This window comes from Mus caroli, unplaced genomic scaffold (assembly GCF_978045245.1).
Source record: "Mus caroli unplaced genomic scaffold, Mus_caroli_1 scaffold_2, whole genome shotgun sequence".
NCBI classification, from domain to species: Eukaryota; Metazoa; Chordata; class Mammalia; order Rodentia; family Muridae; genus Mus; species Mus caroli.
This window is the reverse complement of record NW_028227257.1, coordinates 75,764,681-75,783,176: the sequence shown is the minus strand read 5'-3', so window position 1 is coordinate 75,783,176 and position 18,496 is coordinate 75,764,681. Positions and strand designations below refer to the sequence as shown.

General features: G+C 40.2%; 1 protein-coding gene across 1 annotated transcript; it reads right to left on the bottom strand.

Annotated features, from left to right (window-relative positions):
- Window positions 1-307: 307 nt before the first annotated feature.
- Eif3m (eukaryotic translation initiation factor 3 subunit M) lies at window positions 308-17,603 on the bottom strand. Its single transcript, XM_021184020.3, has 11 exons — window positions 17,472-17,603; window positions 15,284-15,416; window positions 14,251-14,389; window positions 13,679-13,802; window positions 13,336-13,430; window positions 7,363-7,446; window positions 6,410-6,509; window positions 5,496-5,577; window positions 1,960-2,103; window positions 922-982; window positions 308-493 (listed from the first exon to the last, which is right to left on the bottom strand). Exons 1-11 carry the CDS (start codon window positions 17,511-17,513, stop codon window positions 373-375), a joined length of 1,125 nt encoding a protein of 374 aa, XP_021039679.1. The 5' UTR covers window positions 17,514-17,603; the 3' UTR covers window positions 308-372.
- Between the last annotated feature and the right edge of the window lie 893 nt (window positions 17,604-18,496).

Sequence of the window (18,496 nt, the reverse complement as noted above, 5' to 3'; positions counted from 1 at the left end):
TTTGTTTATTTCCTTCAAAGCACTGTTTGTTGGCTCCTTTTTTGTTGTTCTTAAATTCATTTATACACTTTACATACTAATACCAGCCCCCCCCCCAGTATTCCCTCACACAGATCCTCCCCCACTCCACGTTTCCCTTCTTTGAGGTGAAGCCCCCCTGTAGGTATCATCCCCCAACAATCCCATTAGTTCCTTTCTTTAAAGAATTCAAATATGATTAAGACTAAGTGGCCCTTTGAAATGTTACTTTTTCTAGAGTTTGTGATATTCCTTAAAACTGAGAAAATAATTAGCTAGATTAGTCAAATTTCAGTTGATAATGTTTTACTTAGAACTTTTTTTCTCAACGAACAAAATCATTTTCATAAAAATTCAGGTATCTGAAAGACTCAAAAGGCTATTTTTCACTTTGTTCAAGTTCTGTTTCCAGGCATTAAGAGTGTCGTACAGTTGTTGCCACTGCTGTTTTCCAAATGTCCGATGTGTGCTGTGACTAAAAATTAACAACAAAATATTAATCAACCTTAAGTGCTGAGTATTCTTTCAAAATACTACACAGTTGAATCTTCTTCAAATTAAAATTAAATACAATTTAAAGATGAAGGAGGATTTAAGCATGAGCTGCTTATTCTTAGGAACTCTTTTACCACATAGACCTCATCTCAACATCTATAAAGCAGACACAAAGTCATTAGTATTCTAGCCAGTACTTAGCTATTAAATGAAATGTGCTGGAAAATAGGACTCTTTCATTAAATAAGCTAATCACATTCAGTCTGAACCTTAATAAAATTATGATAAACAGCCAAGTTTTAACTATAGTCAACTGGTAAGAACACTACCTTGGTTCTCTAAACATGTAAGTTAAATAATCAGAACAGACTAAATTGTCCTACAGAAACAAAATATTATAGGCATTACCTGACAACTACTTTTCTTTGGGTCTGATCGATTTTGCAGTAGACCATTTTAGTTCTTACAGCTGAAAAAGATTTTTTTTTTTACATGTTAGCTATATATACAAGTTCTAAGAAAAAACAGCTAAGGTATCACCAAACTGACCAGTATAAAACTCTTACAGTGCTGGAAATATTACTAAACAAACAAACAAACAAACAAAAACAAAACAGCTCTTTGAATCTAATAAAGAAAATGCAACCAAGAAGGTTATGTAATTTAGTGTCTGATAACTGCTAGAACTAACTATTCAGTGTTAGAATGTTTTTACTGGGGTTTCTGGCTGAAAATGCAGGTGTGGTGACTCATGCCTATAATCTTAACACTTAGGAGGCTGAGAACAGGAGAGTTGTCTTGAGCCTGGGCACAGTTTTGACCTGGCCAAAACAAAGAATTCTATTCTGTTCTACAGTGACTTATGGGGAGGATTACTTACCAAATAATGTATTATTTCTTTAGATAACTACTGGAAACTTAGATTATTAGAAACCAAGCCAAGTACAGAAACCAAGTTCTACGCATTCTATAACTGTATAATCTGTATAACTTTTACAATGAAAGGCTTGGCTAACAGTTACATCACTCTACTTGCAGTTATGTGTTTAATCCTTAGGATCACAAATAATATCCATATTCCTGTCCTACTGGAAGCTGTGGGTTAAAATCTATGTTCTTTTTGTTTTGAGACAGTCTTGCTATGTACTTCTGGTTGACTTGTGGTAGTCCTTCTACCTCAGCCTCCAAAATGTTAGGATTACAAGCATGCATCAGCACACCCAGGGAAAACATCCCTGCTTCTAACCATCATATGTAGTGTGAGATTTTAGAAATTAGGACAAACAACAAACAAAACAACAACCCAAAGCCATTTCATTCTACTTCAAATAAATTTGAACTACCAAACAACCCAGCTTTATTAGCATAAGGCTCATTTCAAGATAAAATGATCCACATCGTAGATATTCTAGAAAGCAATGAGCAATGTTCTTTCTACTGCCTTACCATCAATAACAAATGCTTCAACATCATCAGCTCCAATCTGTAGCTCTTGCTGCATTGTGTCAAAAGAAATCTCTTTGTTTTCCACTGCCATTCCCATAAAGGTGAGGAGTCTCATTTTCGCCATATTTTGCTCATGTAACAAGCCTAAATTACAGAACAGTGAACCCTGTTGAGTGTCAATGCAAGGCTTCCACAATTACATGTAGTAGTTGTCACTATGTGTGAGCACTTACATAGAACAAACCTGACAAATTATACTGGACCTTAGAGTACTGAAGATTTTTTCTAAACTATCATATTTTATAGTAATCAATAACAGAATACAGGTATTTAGGTCTAAAGTTACACATGGGCTACAAATATGTTTTGAACAGATAGGCATGTTTGATAAGGCCAAAGAATTTAATATCATTTAATCATTTAATATTTATATAATTTCTAATGATATACACTATTATAAGCTATTAAGATCACAAAACCCTTTAGACCTTAAGTCAATATAATAAGCTATCTTGTTGTTCTTAAAACTAACTAACTAAGTAAATAAAATCAAACCCAAAGATCAAGTAATTGACTTAAGTTTACAAAGTGGAATTATAGCCAGAGAATTTAGGCCTAACTATATATACTACAGTGTTGAAACTCAAAATAATGAAGACCTTTGGATCTTTTTGTTTTCGTTTTTTTTTTTTGAGACAGGGTTTCTCTACATAGTCGTGGCTGTCCTGGAATGAGCCTTGCAGAGCAGGCTGGCCTCAAACTCACAGAGATCTGCCTGCCTCTGCCTCCCGAGTGCTGGACTGAAGGTGTTTGCCATTTGGGTCTTTAGCTGGCTGTAAGCAGGGAGTTACAGCAGAATAGTATGTACTTGTTTTGACAGTACTGTATTATCAAAACAAGTTTTATAAAGCAAAATTATTCCAAGTGTATTATAAATTATTTAAACACACATGAATAAAATGACATAGCATTCATGTATTAGTGGAAGACTAGGGAAGCCTGTTAATACAGGACACGATCATCTGTTAATTAGCTGTAATTGCGATACAGGCTTCTGATTTGGCACAGATTCAACAAAAACATGATCATAACTCAAATGAATGAGGTGCACAAGTAAGTAGTGCTGAGTTTAATGTTAATCTACAAGCATCAAAAAAAATCAATTAGTGCACATTACCCCTAATTAGCAAATGCAAATCAGACGGTGATTAACTTTCTGAAGCAAGAAGGTAGCAACTGGGTAACACCAGATTACATGTAGACATGTTAGGGCAATTTGGTTGACACAAGATAATGATACAACTGGCCCAAGTTGTCAGTGTTAATTAAAAAAAAATGTTTTGACAAACTGATGCCACCTGTGGAATGTAATACTTATAACATTAGCATTTCTCTTAAAGCATCTATAAAAAAGCAGATTTCTGGTTGAAGATGTTCAAAAACAAAAGGCAAATTAAGGAATTTCTTTTCTAGTTGGCACAGTAAACTAGCAGCTAGGAATTTGTTCCTATTAAGTAATATTAAAAAATTCTCAAAAATCCCTTAGCATTCTCAGTTATATGTGCATAAAGTCCTCTGATTATGAAAAAACAATATAACTTTTCAAATTCTGAGGTTCTGAGTAAAAACGGCATGCACAAATACAGGTGTGTGTGCTCCTGGAGACAGTGGTTGTCGCCTCTGCTATCCCTTCTCCACTTGCTTAAGAAAGCGCTCTCACTGAACCTGGATCTGAGCGTTCAGTCAGTCTGCCTCGCCTGCAGACCTTGAGATCTGCCTGTTCTGCAAGACCAGCACTGGGTAACAAAGACTCACCCAGCTTTCCCATGGCTGCTGCGATCTGACGCTAGTTCTCATACTTGCACAAGTACCTTTACGTACTGAGACATCTCTCTAGTTCCTAAAATGCTCTTTAAAATAGTTTAATGATTCTCTTGTACAGGACCCCTACTATAAATGAAAATATATCCAAGGAATGAAAATTATTCCTGGGAATGAACTGCATAAAATCATTTATTTCAGCCTAAAACCCACATTTATAGCCATTACTTTTAAATAAGGACCCAAATGTACAGTCTTTAGGATGCCTGCTCTGAAAAGGCAAACTATTATGCAGGGGAAGCCTGAGTTACAAATCTAAAGGCAGCGGCGCTTTGGTTCATGAACTGGGCTCCCTTCCCAGAGGAAGGCTCAGGGCTCTCCATCGTATTTCAATTTTAAAGTTATAAAAAATCTAATTTTATGGAAACATTTATTCATTACTAATATGTCAAAACCTTAATGCAGTAATAAAAAAATGTGCATCATTGAGCAATTTCTGCATTGTCACTGACCCTTGTCTTAAAATGCTGCAATATAGAAAACGCAGTTTTAATGCATGCAATAGCTTATGAACCAGTGCTCCTTTGAAACAGTCAATTACACATCGATGGGGGAGTGTCAAAGTGTTAATTACTACTCCTTTTGCCTTAGTGCGTAAATAAAGAGGTTGCTGACATTAACATTCCATCACACAGCTTCATGCCACAAAGCAAATTAACTGGGACAGAATGTGGTTTTCTGGGTCTAGTGCACCTGGCGAAGTAGTCTACACAGACATTCATGCATCTAGTCTTGGTACATTTTAAACACTGTATGTTCAAATAACTCAACCTTCCCCCAAAACCATTGGCTGTACAGAATGTACAGGTAACAGGAATAAAGTTAACCGAGCTACAACATGAGCTTAGTTAAGTAAATCCCAACAGTCCTCTTCAGTATCCACACCTCACACAGCCAATAAGGTTAATCATCCATTTTAATATGAAACACAAATCAACGTCTACTGTATTTTAATTGCTACCTACCAGAAAAATAAAGTCCCTTTATTTCAGCTGACGTAAGCATTCAAACAAAACTTAAAAAACTAGTAGTTTAAGAACATTTAAAGCCTGTTCAAAGGCTGGCAAGATGGCTTGTCCTGGAAAGACACTTGCCCCAAGCCGGAGCATACCTGGAACCAACAGAGTAGGAGAGAACAGACTCCTCCTGGTTGTCTTCCGATATCCATACACATGTGAGTGCACACACACCCACACCAATAACATGTTAATAAAAATACAAAACCAAAGAAACCAAAAGAACATCAAAGACAAAATCAAGACTTCTTATACTGTTTTCAAAGAACTTTTACTACTGTGTAAGTACCACTATACATTCACTTTTGGCAGTGGAGTCAACAACCATATATGGAATATTATTCATTAAAGGGGAGAGAAACCTGATATGATCCTGCAACTATGGTTTATACACATCAGCATGTGTCTAAACAATAATGTAAAGTGTGTGTGTGTATCTCAATCATAACCAGTAGCCTTTCATCATGAAATCTTAAAAGCTTTTAAAATAAGTACTTCTCTGCTAGTTGTGATGGGTCCATGCGCATTCCCGTCTCTCCCTCAAAAAACAAAACAAAAAACAACCAACCAACCAAACAAAAACCAAAAAACCCCTCAAAAACAAATACAAAACCAACCCAATCAATACCCAACACTTACCAAGTGAATCTATGAAGTCTTTGTTATTCTGATAGAACTTGACATACGATGCCAATTTAGCACTCACAAAAATGGTTAATAACTACAGAGATAAGAGACAACATCAAGACAGAAGCTATATGAACAGTCAGGATATTTTACAACTCCTAACAATAATTCTCCACATTTAATGTAGAAGCCTTTATCAGTATATTGCCCAAACATCATCTAGTTCATTGTACACTAAGCTCTAAGATACTTAGCCCAAGTGGAAGACAATATAAAATAATTACTTGTGCTTCAAAACTATGAACATGGAGTTCATCTGTTGCTGGAGAACGAACGTCTTGCTATATATAGCTCACACTGGTTTTGAACTTACGACCTCCTTGCCCCAGCCTCCGAAATGCTGGTTATTTGACCAACACTTGGTAGTGACCAAGACTATGGCTTTTTATTTTATGTTGGGATGGTAATATTAATAAAAAGAAATTAATTAATGAAGTTCAAAATGGCCAGGCCAAGACAGAAGCTAAAGGAGCAGTGTTCAGTGGATGGAGAAAGGTGGTTCTACCAGCCTGTTCCCAAGAGAGGGTAGGATCTCTCCAGTAACCTCCTGCATGGATACAGACAAGGCAAGGCTGCTGCTTCAGCATTTAAGACTCTGGAAAGGCTCTTGATCTCTCCATCTCTTGCTTCTCTCTTGCTCTTGCTCTCCCCTTCCCCATTCCCTTCCCTCCCCCTCTCTCCACATACCCATGGCTGGTCTCCCCTCCCCTCCCCTCTCCCTTTCTCTGCCTCTACTACTCTCTTAACTCCCCTCCCCGTGCCCTGAATAAACTCTATTCTATACTAAAAACAAACAAACAAACAAAAAAACCCCAAAAACAGACTCTGGAGAGAATACAATTCACACCAAAAGACAAACTACTTACATCATGGATAAGCTCGCCTTCCAAAAATTTGACTGGCTTTAGAGTAAGAAGATGGTCAAAAAGAAAGGCATTTGGATCCTTTAGTGCCCGCACAATACACCTTGATAAGAAAACAAAAAGCAAGGCCTTGAAATCCTAGCTTGTTGGTTATTTCGTAGATCGTAAAATATATTTAATTTAATAATCTAAGTTCAATATAGGATGGACAGGATACAAATTCTGGTTAAAACAGGTCAGTATTATTTCACTGAGGGTGTGCTCTGACAGCTGTAATGCAACAGCAATAAACAGCTCACTGTTCTCACGACCATTTTAGAGATCATGAAAGACACTTAAGAAAAACAAGAAACTCAGCTAGCAAATGCCAATTAAGTTCTGTGGTAAAAGCTTAAACACTGGCAGTCTAACTCCAAAGCAGGAACCCCTGCCATGTCCATATTCAATAATAACCCTTTGCAGAAACTTCATAAAAACCTAATTCTAGCCTCATTTTATGTTAATGACACAGCACAAAGTCCTTATTTTCTCATTAGTAAACGGCTAAATTTTGCCTAGTAACCAAACTTTCTCCCATCTACATACTTTATTAAGAAGAAACTGCCTGCACTCGGGAGGCAGAGGCAGGCAGATTTCTGAGTTTGAGTCCAGCCTGGTCTACAAAGTGAGTTCCAGGACAGCCAGGGCTAAACAGAGAAACCCTGTCTCGAAAAAACAACAAACAAAAAAGAAAAAAAAAGAAAAAACTGACCAGAGAGTGAGTTCTAATTCTTCGGTTGTACTTACTAGCCTCTAGCAACACAAGCTTGTACAGTAAATACCAAGTGCTGCTTCACATGCAGTATCAATCCTGAACATGCTACTGACTAGCTCTGGCCTGTTACAGAGATGACGTCAGTTGCAGCTCATCTCTAAGTCGATTGTTAACTGCTCACTGGAGCAATGTCCAATATTACCTGTGGGCATCAACTCGAGCCTGGGAAGCATTGTCCTCTGTGTAACTCCCGAGCAATTCCACCATGACCTTTGATGCAGCATCACTAAAAAGAGGATCATTTCAATGGTCTGAATTTTGGTAGTCACTCCCCCCTAAAAATACTTACTGATACATATATGAAATAGTGACCAAGATGGCTGTTTCTTTAAAAAAGAAAAAACTCACAGAACCTGTCAAACAACTAAGGAAAACTAATAAATGATTAAGTAATATGAAGAAAATAAAAGGCAAGGGAAAAAAGAAAGGGCAATAAGTGGGGGTGGCTTTATAGAGTAAGTAGAGTCTCTGAAGGTGTGTTAGGTAAGCCGAGACCCTAAAATAGGAAATCTCCCTTGACCCTCCAGTCTTTGCTGTAATACAGGCTAAGGTGGAAGACAGGGCAGGATGACTTGCCGGGCAAAGGCATAAAGGCTCAAGTTAAGTTGTTAGGACAGTGTGGCTGCTGAGCCAACATCAAGCATTTACATCACCGCTTAAAATAGCTTTCAGATGTAAAATATCCTTATAAGTATGTGGATGGTCAGTCTTTACTCTCATAAGAGGGTAGAATACCTGAGCACATTCATTCACTCTGGAGGCTCACATGCTTATCCTGGCTGGGGATGTAGCTCAATGGTAAAGTGCTTGCCAAGTGTGTGAAAGGCTCTGGATTCTAGCCCCAGTACCTCCAAAAACTAAGCAACCAAGCCCAGCATTTACCTTTGCCCTTTCTTACTCCCTTTAATGGATGGACTTTCAGCTAGTTCAGACACTGTTGCTAAGCTGAGAAACACTGGGGTTTCCCCTTTTCTTTTTCTAGAGATTTCTTCCCTTCCTAACTGCACTCAACCTAAGAAACACAGTAGGAGTTGTGTTTGCCTTAAGTTCAATGATGTATGTATATTATATATGTATGCGAAATGTTAAACATAGCCACGTGAGGTGGCTCAGGTTTAAGGCATTTGCTGCCAAGCCAGATAACCTAGATTGTCAAACATGTATGTATGTATGTATGTATGTATGAATGTATATATGTGTTTGTGTATGTACACACACACATACACACACACACACACACACACAGAGTCTAAAACACAGTGCTATCTATAATTATAAAAATCCAAAGGAAAGCATTAAGAAACCCACGTACCACTATAGTTTATCTATTCTCCATTCTAGGCACACTATGCTTTCTAGTCTTAGAAACCACAGTATATTTTAATCCAGTACAACTACAAGTCTTTTTACTAAAAATCAAGTACTCCATTTAAACTGTATAGTATGGCATATGTCATATAAGGGCTTAGCTAACTAGCATCACTCTTTAAAATTTAGATAGGCACATGGTACACAGACACACATGCAGGCAAAATACCCACACACACATGAACAACAACAACAACAACAAAAACCTCTTAAAAAGTAGACCATTCTGAATGGAATAGGCAGCTTCTTGCAAAGGCTAAGAGAGTAAATGTTTTTAAATGTTTGGCAAGCTAATGGGTCTCTGTTCTATCCATTCAGTTCCTGGCCAACCTAGCTTGAGAATGTGCACACGAACACGAATAGATGTACACCAACAAGTTCTCATATGCTGAAACTTGGGTTCCATATAATGTTCATGACATGGAATATTACTCTTCATATGGCTTTTTCTCTCTCAACCACTTAAAAAGGTTAAAACATAGGTGTATGAGGTGGTTCAGGTTTAAGGCACTTACTGCCAAGCCTGACATCCTGAGTCTGATCCTTGTGATTCACATGGTGGCAGCAAAGAACTAACTCCCACAAGTTGTCCTTTGGCGTCCACCTGTGCACCATGGCACATGTACACAGGCATTTACACACATGCACACACATGCACCCCACACAAATCAATACACTAATACATTTTTTAAAAAGTAGCAACCATTTCCTTATGAGTCATATAGAGGCAGGTACCACCTCCTGTGTACTGGGAAATGTATGGTGATCCTGACCTGATAGAAGTTCCCTTGTTTAAGGTGTGAAAAATAAGAATATGGTACAGGTGCAATGTGTGTGCAAGAGATACACTGAGAGAATATTTAAGCATACATTTTGTAGTCTGTCACTATAAAACTGGTGAGACAGCTTTCATTATCCACTAACACAGTAGGTGAGACTGTATGCTGGAACTATGTGCCACATTAAGGATTCCATACTGGATCAAAACAAATGGAAAAACTATATAACATACTGAAATTTCAAAGGAAAATCATGCTTATCAGAGAATACAGAAGACTACTTTGAAGAGTTTTGCAACAATGCAGAAAAACAATGGTGATGTTTGCAGACACAGCACTGGAAAAGCAGAAATAACTAGGTATGGCCATCACAGAAGATGCAGAGGCAAAGAGGAATGAAACCATCATCTTGGCATTTACTGATAAGGAACAGAGACTAAGAAAAGAAATGTCACTTCATTTTGGTTACACCGAGTACATGGTGCCATGGGCTATACACAGAAGTTCAAACAGAAAACATTCATACATATAGATCTCAAGTTTTTAGTAAAACAGCTTGGGTTACAGACATGGATTTTTATTACAAAGGTGTCAAGAAGGGCCTGGAGAGATGGCTCAGAAATTAAGAGCATAAGTTACTCTTGCAGGGGACATAGGCTTGGCTCCAGCACCCACATCAGGAAGCCCACAACTGACTCTAACTCTGGTTCTAGGGCACCTGAATGCATACATACCTTCAGGTACATACATAAAACATAGGGAGGAAGGGAGGGAGGGAGGGAGGGAGAACCTGAGGTAAAAGGAGACTAGTTACGGGGGAGCGCAGGCACATACTGAGGAAAGACCAAGAACACACAGTGGTGCACACTGCATCGCATCTGTTCCGCAGAATAAAGGATCAGATCTAAAACATGCATTTTCAGTTCAGAAAACTAGGAAAAAGAGTTCTTATATGCTTACAAAGAGATCCAGGAAATTTCACACTGTGCGCCTTTGGAAGGCACATCCTCACCAGTTCAAGCTAGCAATGGACAGCGACTCACATCTCTGCTTCTTGTAGCCACTGCTTGGCTGTGATGATGTTAGCAACAGTGGCTCATCTGATTCATATATAACAATTGCCTACTGGCTACTGTTCTAGTAACAAGTCCCACCCTTCATGAAGGATGTCTTTTAGTGGGGACAAAACTAAACATTAAATATATTCTATTCCTGTTGGCAAAAAGGAAATATATAGTAACAGAGATGAGGAGGGCTGCTAGCTACAAAGGAGGCCGAGAAGGCCCTCCAACACCTGGAACCATGGCATGACATGAGGAAGGAGAGCCACATGGATACCTAGGCAGTATTCTGAGAAAACGCAGTGTCATGGGACTAGAGTTGGCTTTGTCCTGTTACTCTGAATGAAGCCCGGGAGGGTTCTCTCTAGAGGAGAAAGTCTGATCATCCATCTTAAATAGAACTTTCTGTCAGCTGTGTTAAGAACAGTTTGACAAAGATCAAAACAAGGACTGGTTAGTGGGCAATTTAAATAAAGTAAGAAAGGACAGTGGCGTAGCCATTTGGTAGCAATGGAAGTGACATGGTCGACTTTAGATTTACTCAAAGCCTAGAGGGTTTGTTGATGGAGATAAGACAGAGAAATCAAAGATAAATTCCAAATTTTGGTCTTAAGCAACTGGAAAAATGGAGATGGTAATCTCTTGAGTTCTGGAGGGAAATCTACTTTTGGAACTATCAAGTCTAAGATGCCTTTGATACACCCTATGGGAGATGTTAACTAGGAATGGACACCTGAAGTTCAGAGAAGCAGCAGAAGAGGTAAACACTAGAAATCATCAATGTGTAGATAACATTTAAGAATGAGAAGATTGCTCAAGGTAGCAGCACCCTCAGAGACATTTGAGCTTGCAGTGACTGGGTGACTGGCCCACGTTAGCTGGTCAGGGCACGGGTGCTGCCCAGATGCCAAGTGTGCTGCAGGGAATATAAACCACCAACACAAAGAACCAGCCCACCTAAGGTACACTAGGTCCTGGCTCCTCCACAACTCCAGCAAGCAAGCAAACCACAGAGAACAAATACAACACAATAGGTAGGGAAGATGGAGAGCAATGATCAAGAGAAGAATACGAGAGGCCTCAAAGGCAAAAGTACTTGCCCTGCAAAGGGGAACATCTGTGGAAGGCCTTCAGAAGCCAATGGAAAGGTGGAAGGAGAGAACTGTCCTGACATTCACTCACTCCTGTGCCCCCACTGCACACACCCCACCTCCACACTAATCATAAAACCTTTTAAAAAGAGAAAAGTGCACAGCTGTGATTAAGTATATTGTAATATGCAAACACCAGGACATACCCAGTAGTCCTGGTAGATGGTACTGACCTATCTCGCTTGTCTGAGAATAGCTCTTGAACACCATTATTTCCTTTCCATCATAACAGACTGAGAGCTAAACAAGCAATGCTAAAGAGAAATCCTCCAGAGAGGAGGTACCAACTCCATCCAGCAAGCACCTTACGCACAGGCAATCATAACACCCATCACCTAAAACCACTGCATTCGAAAAACCAACTCAGCTCCTAAAGGCAAGCTTAAAAATGAAAAGGGCAACAGGGCAGACAGTCCTGTTCAACACTGACAAGTGTCTGTGTAGTAATGAAGCCTTTAAAACTCCATGTGATGTCCTTAGCAACCTGAGGTAAGGAGTAGAAGTACTGTTTTCATTTTGAATTGCTACAGCTACACTAAGCAGTCTATTCTGCTCAGAGCCATACAAATAAACTCAAGGTCTGAAGCCCAGACACCTGATTCTACAGCCTGTATACTAAAATACACGTGCCTCTTATAGTCTGCATGTATTCCATTTTAAATAGTCTTCAAAGTAAAACTACTTCCTCTCCACCCCTTACTGACAACGGATTAAATTGCTGTCACAACCAGGCCACCATAGAGTAAACTACCCACTGCTTCAGAGCACAGACTACAAAGGTAAGCACTATTTGCTAATTATAAAACACACCAACCTTAACATCAAAATCATATCCTTATTCTTCTTAAACAGTATGAAAATATTCGCAATGTACCACATAACAACTGAATTCATCTTGCTAATACTAGCACTAAAAGCTATGGTGAAATTTGTGTAAGGAAATTAACTGAAGAATGGTGGGGTTTTGTTTTTGTTGTCTTCGTTAGAAGTATTAAACACATATGAAAAAGCTAGGTAAAGCAACTAGGGCTAGCGTTCATTTAAACAGCCAGACAACATGGCTGACTGTCTGCAGGCACCTAAAGCTAGGATGCTGAGTAGAAGGTATTTTGGCCAGTGGGTTTGATGAGTTGAACAGAAAGAAGCCTTTACACCAAGACCTTGCCGGAACCCAAGAAGAAAGAACTCATTTAATTCTGCAGTTCTTAGCTCAGAGCAACTTCTCTTTCTCAGAGCCCACACCACCTCTTAACAAAAACAACAGCAGCACCCTGGAACTGTCGAAACATTAAATTACCTCATCTAACATCATATACAGCTTTGGAGTTTACAACTGTTTTAGAACACATTCAATTTTTGCTTTCTGGAAAGGTTAAAGATGAGGAGAAAAAATTTTTAATTTTTTTTTTTTAAGACAGGGACCTATGTACCCCAGGCTGGTCCTAAATTCACTTTGTATACACCTCAGAGGATGAATCCCACTGCCTCCCCAGCACCAGGATCAGAAGCACACCCACCACATCTGGTTTTAAGTGGTTCTGGGTGTGTACTCGGGGCCCCACTCCTCCCAGCTCTCTACTAACTACACCACATCTCCAGCTCTCTAGTTATGCTACTCAGTTAAGTCTTTGCAATTACTTAGGAGCTAAAGATATCTGATGCTGTGGAGAACAAGGTAAAAACAACTAGCTCAACTTATCTTCAAGAAACATGCCCGTCTACTACAGCTGGGAGCCAGCGCAGCACTTCGGAATACCTTTTCTTACAATCCACGAGCGCCTCGTAGAGCAGTCTTAAGAGGGTGTGTTTCTTTTCAGTAGTGAGCTTCCAGTCAGAGATCCACTTTCTCACCTGCACCGTGATTGAGGGAGGAGAGAGTTTAAGAGACGAGCAGCACATATTCAGTTTAGTGTCTCAGCACTAAGGAGGAGGGGCAGGAAGATGGGTTCAAGTTCATCCAAAACTACACATCAAGTCTGAGTCCACCTGCGGCCACACTTCCCAAAGGAGAAACAAAGACCAAGTTCAGGGCACACAGAGCTGCTCCTGCCTTAGTTCCCACCTAAGTATGCTTCACTTCCTACAAGCACAACACTCACTTGATCCAGTTCCGTTGGGATGTACTGGATGGCCCCACATGATGCCGCCACTTTGATGAGGCTGCAGTACACTGTGTACCTCACAGGAGTATTCTTGTCCATCCCATGGAAAAGGTTGCTGAGCCTGGTTAACAAACAACCAAAGTTTAATTGAGGTTATTTGCTCTCACCACAAATACAAGGCAGCACTAATAATAACTTCATCTTACAAAAGAGGGAACTGGGGCACAGAAAGGTTGAGTGACTGCCCAAGACAGAAAGCTGCTGACAGTCCAATTCCAGAATTCCTGCTTCTAACAATCACAATTTATACCATACAAACATCCCTTTGAATGCTGTATCTTTAAGAAAAAAAAAAATGTACTTTTATTATTTAAAATTGTGTGTGTGTGTGTGTGTGTGTGTGTGTGTGTGTGTGTGTAGGTGCACAGGTGCCAGCAGAGACCAGAAGTACTGGATCTCCAAGAGCTGGAGTTAGGGGAAGCTGAGCCATCTGACATGAGTGTTGGGAACTAAACTCAGGCACTCTGCAGAGCCATTTCTCCATCTAGGTCTTGCAGTCTTAAACTTACAACTGTAGTCTCAGAGATGGGCGTTCGCCTTCCCGAAACTTGACCAGCTTTTCACACAGACTTTCAATCAATGCTTCTTGCTTGTCTGGTTCCAGGATCAACAGGAGGGACACCACACTGTTCATCACACTTTCAACATCTACATAGGCATCAAGAGCACAGTCAGCAGACACAACCTTCAGCGTGTCTAATCTGGCATGTATCTCTAGTATTTCAATACAAAGATGCTTAAAATACATAGCTTGCCTACTGTGAAAGTTAGAGAACACCTTGATTTCAGGGAGAGCTTTAAGACTACAGCATCCATGAATTCTCACCTCACCAGCACCACTGTAGCGCCAGCATTTACACGTCCACGCTTTCTTTATGATTTTCATTGGCATAATACCCAATCATCTTGAAATTACTAGCTGGATTTTATTTAGGTCAGGAGGTCTCAACAACTGAAGAAAACTTTGTACCTCATGTAGAGAATTATTTAGAAGTGAATGGCTGTTATATTCCTGCTGCTTAACTCATTTTCAAGTATTACAGATATTAATCGCTCTCAAAATTTAATCTTTAAACTTTAACAAAATTTCAGAGTTCACAGTACAGAAACTATACTGAGTATTTGAGAAGCTGTATCTCAATGGGCAGCAGCCGAACAATTAAATATTAAATTAAATATTACTTGAAATAACACCCTCTTTGATGTCCATCCAAACCACTTCAGTTCATTTTAAAACCATCAACATCAAGTATATGTACAAACACACACACTTTTTCCGTTTTTTCAAAAGGTTCCCCCAGAATGGCTTACTTTATAGGTCTAACAGAAAAAAAAAACCTGAAATTATATGAAAAGATTACATTTAAAACTAACTGAAAGTATTTAATTGAAAAATATCTTCATAATGTATTTTTGATTGTATTCTTTCCCTTCTACATTGCTTAAAAATCTTAAGACTCAAGCCAAAGCATATAACTGACAAGAAAAACTTTAAGGTAGAGAACTTGTAAGAAATACTTTGTAGAATGAATTAAAACAAACCTTTATCATCTTCCTTCAGACACACATCACAGGCTTCAATAATCTGAGCTAAATCTACATGAAGTCCACCTTCCGAGTTCTCTTCTGAGAGCTCAGCTCCTTTTGATTTCAGATAAGCTCGAAGTTCAGCGGCCTATGAATCAAACAGGGTTGCTAAATCTCTAGATCCACTTGTAAAATCGACTTATGACAAAACACAAATATCAAACTCATCTGCCCTGCTTCCAAAGTAACATGCAAGTGCTAACTACCTGCCCTCCAGTTGTGCTGATTCCCTCCCTCCCTCCCTCTACACAATCCATGCAGACACATAGTTCACAAAGATCATATTCAGTTTCCTGCCACCCTGCATCCACTGGACTTCCAGTCTATAGCAAATGCTTTACTTATTTCATTTAAGCGGTCTCCACTGGGAGGGATGGGGACTAAAGATACATCAATCTGACTTGGCAAAGTTGAAGAGGTTTTTTTTCCCCCAGTAAGTGAAAATTTTATAGCTGTCAAATGTATATATAAACAGCACTACTAAAATCACAGTCATCATCCGGACAATAGTCTAGTCATTTGCTAATAACTTGAGGACCATTTGAGATAAGCATTTTGGGAGATAGTGCAGCCAGCATGAAAATGTTTGTGTATCAAATTGTCTATCAATGCACTGTGTAACAAATATCTTAAAATGTAACATCACTCTCAGAGTCAGAAAGCACTTTTGGTACTATCAAAATAACTACTAAATTAAGTCATTTGGATATTTCCTACTTTACTCTCTAGTTAGGATCATTAATAATGTTTTTGATGGTTTAACATTCATGCACTGAAACAGAAATGTAGATGACTTTTAAAGCTAATAGACCAAAAACTTAAAGCATCAGAGTATAAAGCGTTCCATTAGAAAATACACAGGTGGCAGCGTGAGATGGTGGCAGGGTGAGGTGGTGGGCTGTGAGATGGTGGCAGGGTGAGGTGACATATAACTGTGACCACAGCACTTGAGGCAGAGGCAGGGGGATCTCTACAGGTTCCTGGCCAGCCAAGGTTTAACAAGCCATAGTGAAACACTTCCCAAAAATCAAAACAAGAAGGGGGTGGGGGGTGGGGAGAAAAAGCACGGATGTCAAATTGTCTGGACAAAGCCAAAAGAGCCTTGGGGAAAATAGCCAACATTTTTAATACCACAAATGCGTTTAGTGACCTCAGAAATCTAACAAACCCTTAGGTCTGATGGAATTATTTTTCCAAACAATAGCATAGTAATTTTATACAGAAGATGGCATGGTATTATAAAAAAGATATTTTGAAAACTCGAGTGTCATATTAAAAAAAGCAAAATAACACCAAAAATCATTCTTTTTCTTTATGACACAAATATATAATCTAACCAAGATGTAAAGAAAGCATTTGTTCACTTCCTGCTTTACAAACCTTTTTTCTAAGAATTAGTTAAGTTTAATGTTTTTATATCATTCTTGCTGACAAGAAGACACTCTACAATATGGCCAATGTCAAGGCTCTATTCAGCCCCTGGCCTGAAGCTACCTTTGCGGTAAATACTAGTCAATGCTTGGGAACTCTAGCTTCCTCTGCTGTCAAATACTCTTTCTGCTGCATCTTTCTATGTGTGTATAACTTCCTCTCCTCTCCTGTGTAACATATGGAACCCCAAGTTTCTGTCAGTGGGTATTATAAAAGCGTACGCAAGCACACGAAGAACAGTTTGGGTTGTAGAAAATTAAAAGACTGTCATCCCAACAATTAACCTCCTGTTACAAGAAAAAGGAGAAGCCAGGTCCTGTACACCCAGGTGTAAACCCCAATTAGTGAACTTCAAAGTGTCCAGGATGGCCCGCCAGATGCTCCTGCCTCCCAGCCGCCTGGGAACAGAAAACGCGAGCCAACTAGTAAAATGCACGCCACCGTCGCCTGTGGCCGCGGAAGGCCCGCATTCAGACGCTCAAAGTTGCTCCTGCGGGCCACACGCGAACTTAGCAGACGCTGGTCCCTGTCCGCGGAAAGTTCTGGGTCGTCATCGGCGACTGCGGACGAGCCCTGACGCCCACCGGGCCCGCGTCCGGACCCTCGGCCGCGCACGCGCCGAGACCCAGGTCAGGAGAGCGCGCTCCCGCCTCACGGGCTCCGTCTCGGGAATCCCCCGCACCCACCGCCCCGCGGGCCCCGCATCGTGCACCTGGTCTTCCTCGCTGATATCGATGAAGGCCGGGACGCTCATGGTGAAGGCCGGGCTGCGGAAGACGCTCCGATCCAGAAGCACGCCGACCGGAAAAGGGAGCGGTGCCGTACAGGGTTACGCACAACCGCTTCCGGGTCAGCCACAGAGGGCGGACCTCGTGGGCGGGGCCCGCAGTACTACTTCCTCCCCGCGGGCCTCTGCTTCAGCTCCTCGCCGGCTCCTACCTGAAATCCTCCCCTCTCCCCGGAAACTTAGGTGGGTTGGGCTAAAGTGTCCTCTGCCAGCCTGTTGCCTGCGGGTCATGGAACCCTACCTGGACCAAAGCTTCGGGAACCTAGAGAGCTCTTGCTGCCTCTGAGAGCTTTCCAGGTGCCCCCTGTCCCTAAAGCCTTGGAACTATTTTTTTTTTCCCCTGTGTTATGCTTCCCAGTTTGCTGGTCCAGTTGCTAGGCCATGTTCCTTGCTACATAAGGGTGACTAGTTTTCAAAGAATGCTCCCACTTAATTAATAAGGACTTATCCAGAATACACAGTACCTCAGAGTATGTTACACAGTATCTGTTAGGGATTGACTCCAGGATCCCTCCTCTAAGGATTCCAGAATCTATGGGGCTCAAGACGCTTACATAAAAATGGCTTAGTGCATGCCTATATAACCTCCTGTGTACTTTAAGTCATTTCCAGGGCACTTAAAATAGCTAATCCAATGTAAATTCTATGTCCTCTGTTTTCTAGGGAATGACAAGGTCTGCGTATTCAGCACAGATATTTCTCTAGAATATTATAGTCTGCAGTTGATTGAATCTGGATGCAGAACTTGGAGCCATGGAGGATCAAGAACGTTGTAAATGCAACAATAAGGGGGAAATGCAATTTAAAAAGTGGGGTGAAAAAGTAAAAACAGACTTTATTAGAGAATATACACATGGTATCCACAGTTGATAGAATGTCCCCATTAAATGGCCTGTCAAGTATTTTCTTCCTTAATGATTGACATGGGAGGGCCCAGCCCACTGTGGGTG